General features: G+C 65.8%; 1 protein-coding gene across 1 annotated transcript; it reads right to left on the reverse strand.

Annotated features, from left to right (window-relative positions):
* Nucleotides 1-289: 289 nt before the first annotated feature.
* LOC122545212 (DNA-directed RNA polymerase II subunit RPB1-like) lies at nucleotides 290-1,628 on the reverse strand. The gene is made up of 2 exons (XM_043684324.1): nucleotides 1,300-1,628; nucleotides 290-1,257 (listed from the first exon to the last, which is right to left on the reverse strand). The coding sequence occupies exon 2, from the start codon at nucleotides 986-988 to the stop codon at nucleotides 290-292; it is 699 nt and encodes a 232-aa protein (XP_043540259.1). The 5' UTR covers nucleotides 989-1,257; nucleotides 1,300-1,628.
* Nucleotides 1,629-1,646: the final 18 nt, after the last annotated feature.

Genomic DNA, 1,646 nt, shown 5'->3' on the forward strand with positions numbered 1-1,646 from the left:
AGGGACAGCACGGGGTTAGATACAGGGGAAAGCTTCCTCTGCACTGTCTCCCCATCCCAGGGACAGGGACAGCACGGGGTTAGATACAGAGTAAAGCTCCCTCTACACTGTCCCGCCCATCAAACACTCCCAGGGACAGGGATAGCATGGGGTTAGATACAGAGTAAAGCTCCCTCTACACTGCCCCCCCATCCCAGGGACAGGGACAGCACGGGGTTAGATACAGAGTAAAGCTTCCTCTACACTGCGCCCACTACCCCCCATCGTGGTCTCTGAGCTCTGCGAGCCCTCACTCACCATCATCCAGGGTGATGCCGTGAATGGAGATGGTTCGGAACGGGACCTCGCAATCGTGGATTCCCTGCTCCACCTCCTCGTTCTCCGTCCCCGTCTCTCCCTCCTGCTCCTCTCCGCCGCACCCAGCATCCGGTCTCCCCGGGCCCAGGCCTGCTCTCCACTTACCGACCCCCTGGGTGGGGCAGGGGCTGCTGCCGTTGAGCGGGGCCCAGGGATGTTGACCGCCGTCGGGCCTGCTCCCTGGCTGGTGTGCGGGGTCCGAGGGACGGCCCAGCGCCGGGAGCGGCCTCTCGTGGGCCTCCAGCATGCAGGCCGGGCGGTAGCCCTCAGCGCGGTTGCCGTGCGCCTCAGCATCCGGGCCGTAGGCCTCAGGCCTTGGACTGGAGCCCTCAGATCGGTTCCCATAGGCCTCAGGCCTGGGACTGTAGCCCTCAGCGCAGTTGCCGTGCACCTCAGCATCTGGGTCGTAGGCCTCAGGCCTTGGACTGTAGCCCTCAGATTGGTTCCCGTAGGCCTCAGGCCTGGGACTGTAGCCCTCGGAGCGGTTCCCGTAGGCCTCAGGCCTGGGACTGTAGCCCTCAGCACGGTTGCCGTAGGCCTCAGACCTTGGACTATAGACTTCAGCGCAATTGCCGTAGGCCTCAGGCCTGGGACTGCAGCCCTCAACGCGATTGCCATAGGCCTCAGGCATGGGACTGTAGCCCTCTGCGAGGTTCCCGTAGGCCTCAGGCCTGGGACTGTACCCCTCAGAGCGGATGTCGTAGGCCTCAGGCCTGGGACTGTACCCCTCGGAGCGGATGTCGTAGGCCTCAGGCCTGGGACTGTACCCCTCACAGCGGTTCCCGTAGGCCTCAGGCCTGGGACTGTAGGTCTCAGAATTATCGTCGTAGGTCCCGAGCCTGGGACTAAAGGCTTCGGTGCGGTTGCCGTGGGCCTCAGGCCTGGGACTGTACCCCTCAGAGCGGATGTCGAAGGCCTCAGGCCTGGGACTGGACCCCTCACAGCGGTTGCCGTGGGCCTCAGGCCTGGGACTGTACCCCTCAGAGTGGATGTCGAAGGCCTCAGGCCTGGGACTGTAGCCCTCAGAGCCGACGCCGTAGGCCTCGGAGAGTTTGCCGTAGGCCTCAGGCTCCGGGCCCGAGCCGGGGGGAGGCGGGAGGAAGCCGGGGGGTCCCGCTTCCTGCCTGTCTCGGGAGACCGGGCCGTGCTCCGCAGCCCCCAGCCACCCTTCCCCTCCAGGGGGCGAGCGGAACCCGGCTCTGGGACAGCACGGACTCTGGGCTCCCGGCTCCGACTCCTCGCTGGTGTCTTCCGTCTTGACGTGGACTGAGGGGCGGGGGGGAAGGCGA

The sequence above is a fragment of the Chiloscyllium plagiosum genome, unplaced genomic scaffold, assembly GCF_004010195.1.
Source record: "Chiloscyllium plagiosum isolate BGI_BamShark_2017 unplaced genomic scaffold, ASM401019v2 scaf_26195, whole genome shotgun sequence".
In the NCBI taxonomy this organism is placed as follows: Eukaryota; Metazoa; Chordata; class Chondrichthyes; order Orectolobiformes; family Hemiscylliidae; genus Chiloscyllium; species Chiloscyllium plagiosum.

Bases quoted from the DNA above. Each gene is read 5' to 3' on its own strand.
- LOC122545212 (XM_043684324.1), bottom strand. From the start codon at position 988: ATGCCTGAGGCCTATGGCAATCGCGTTGAGGGCTGCAGTCCCAGGCCT.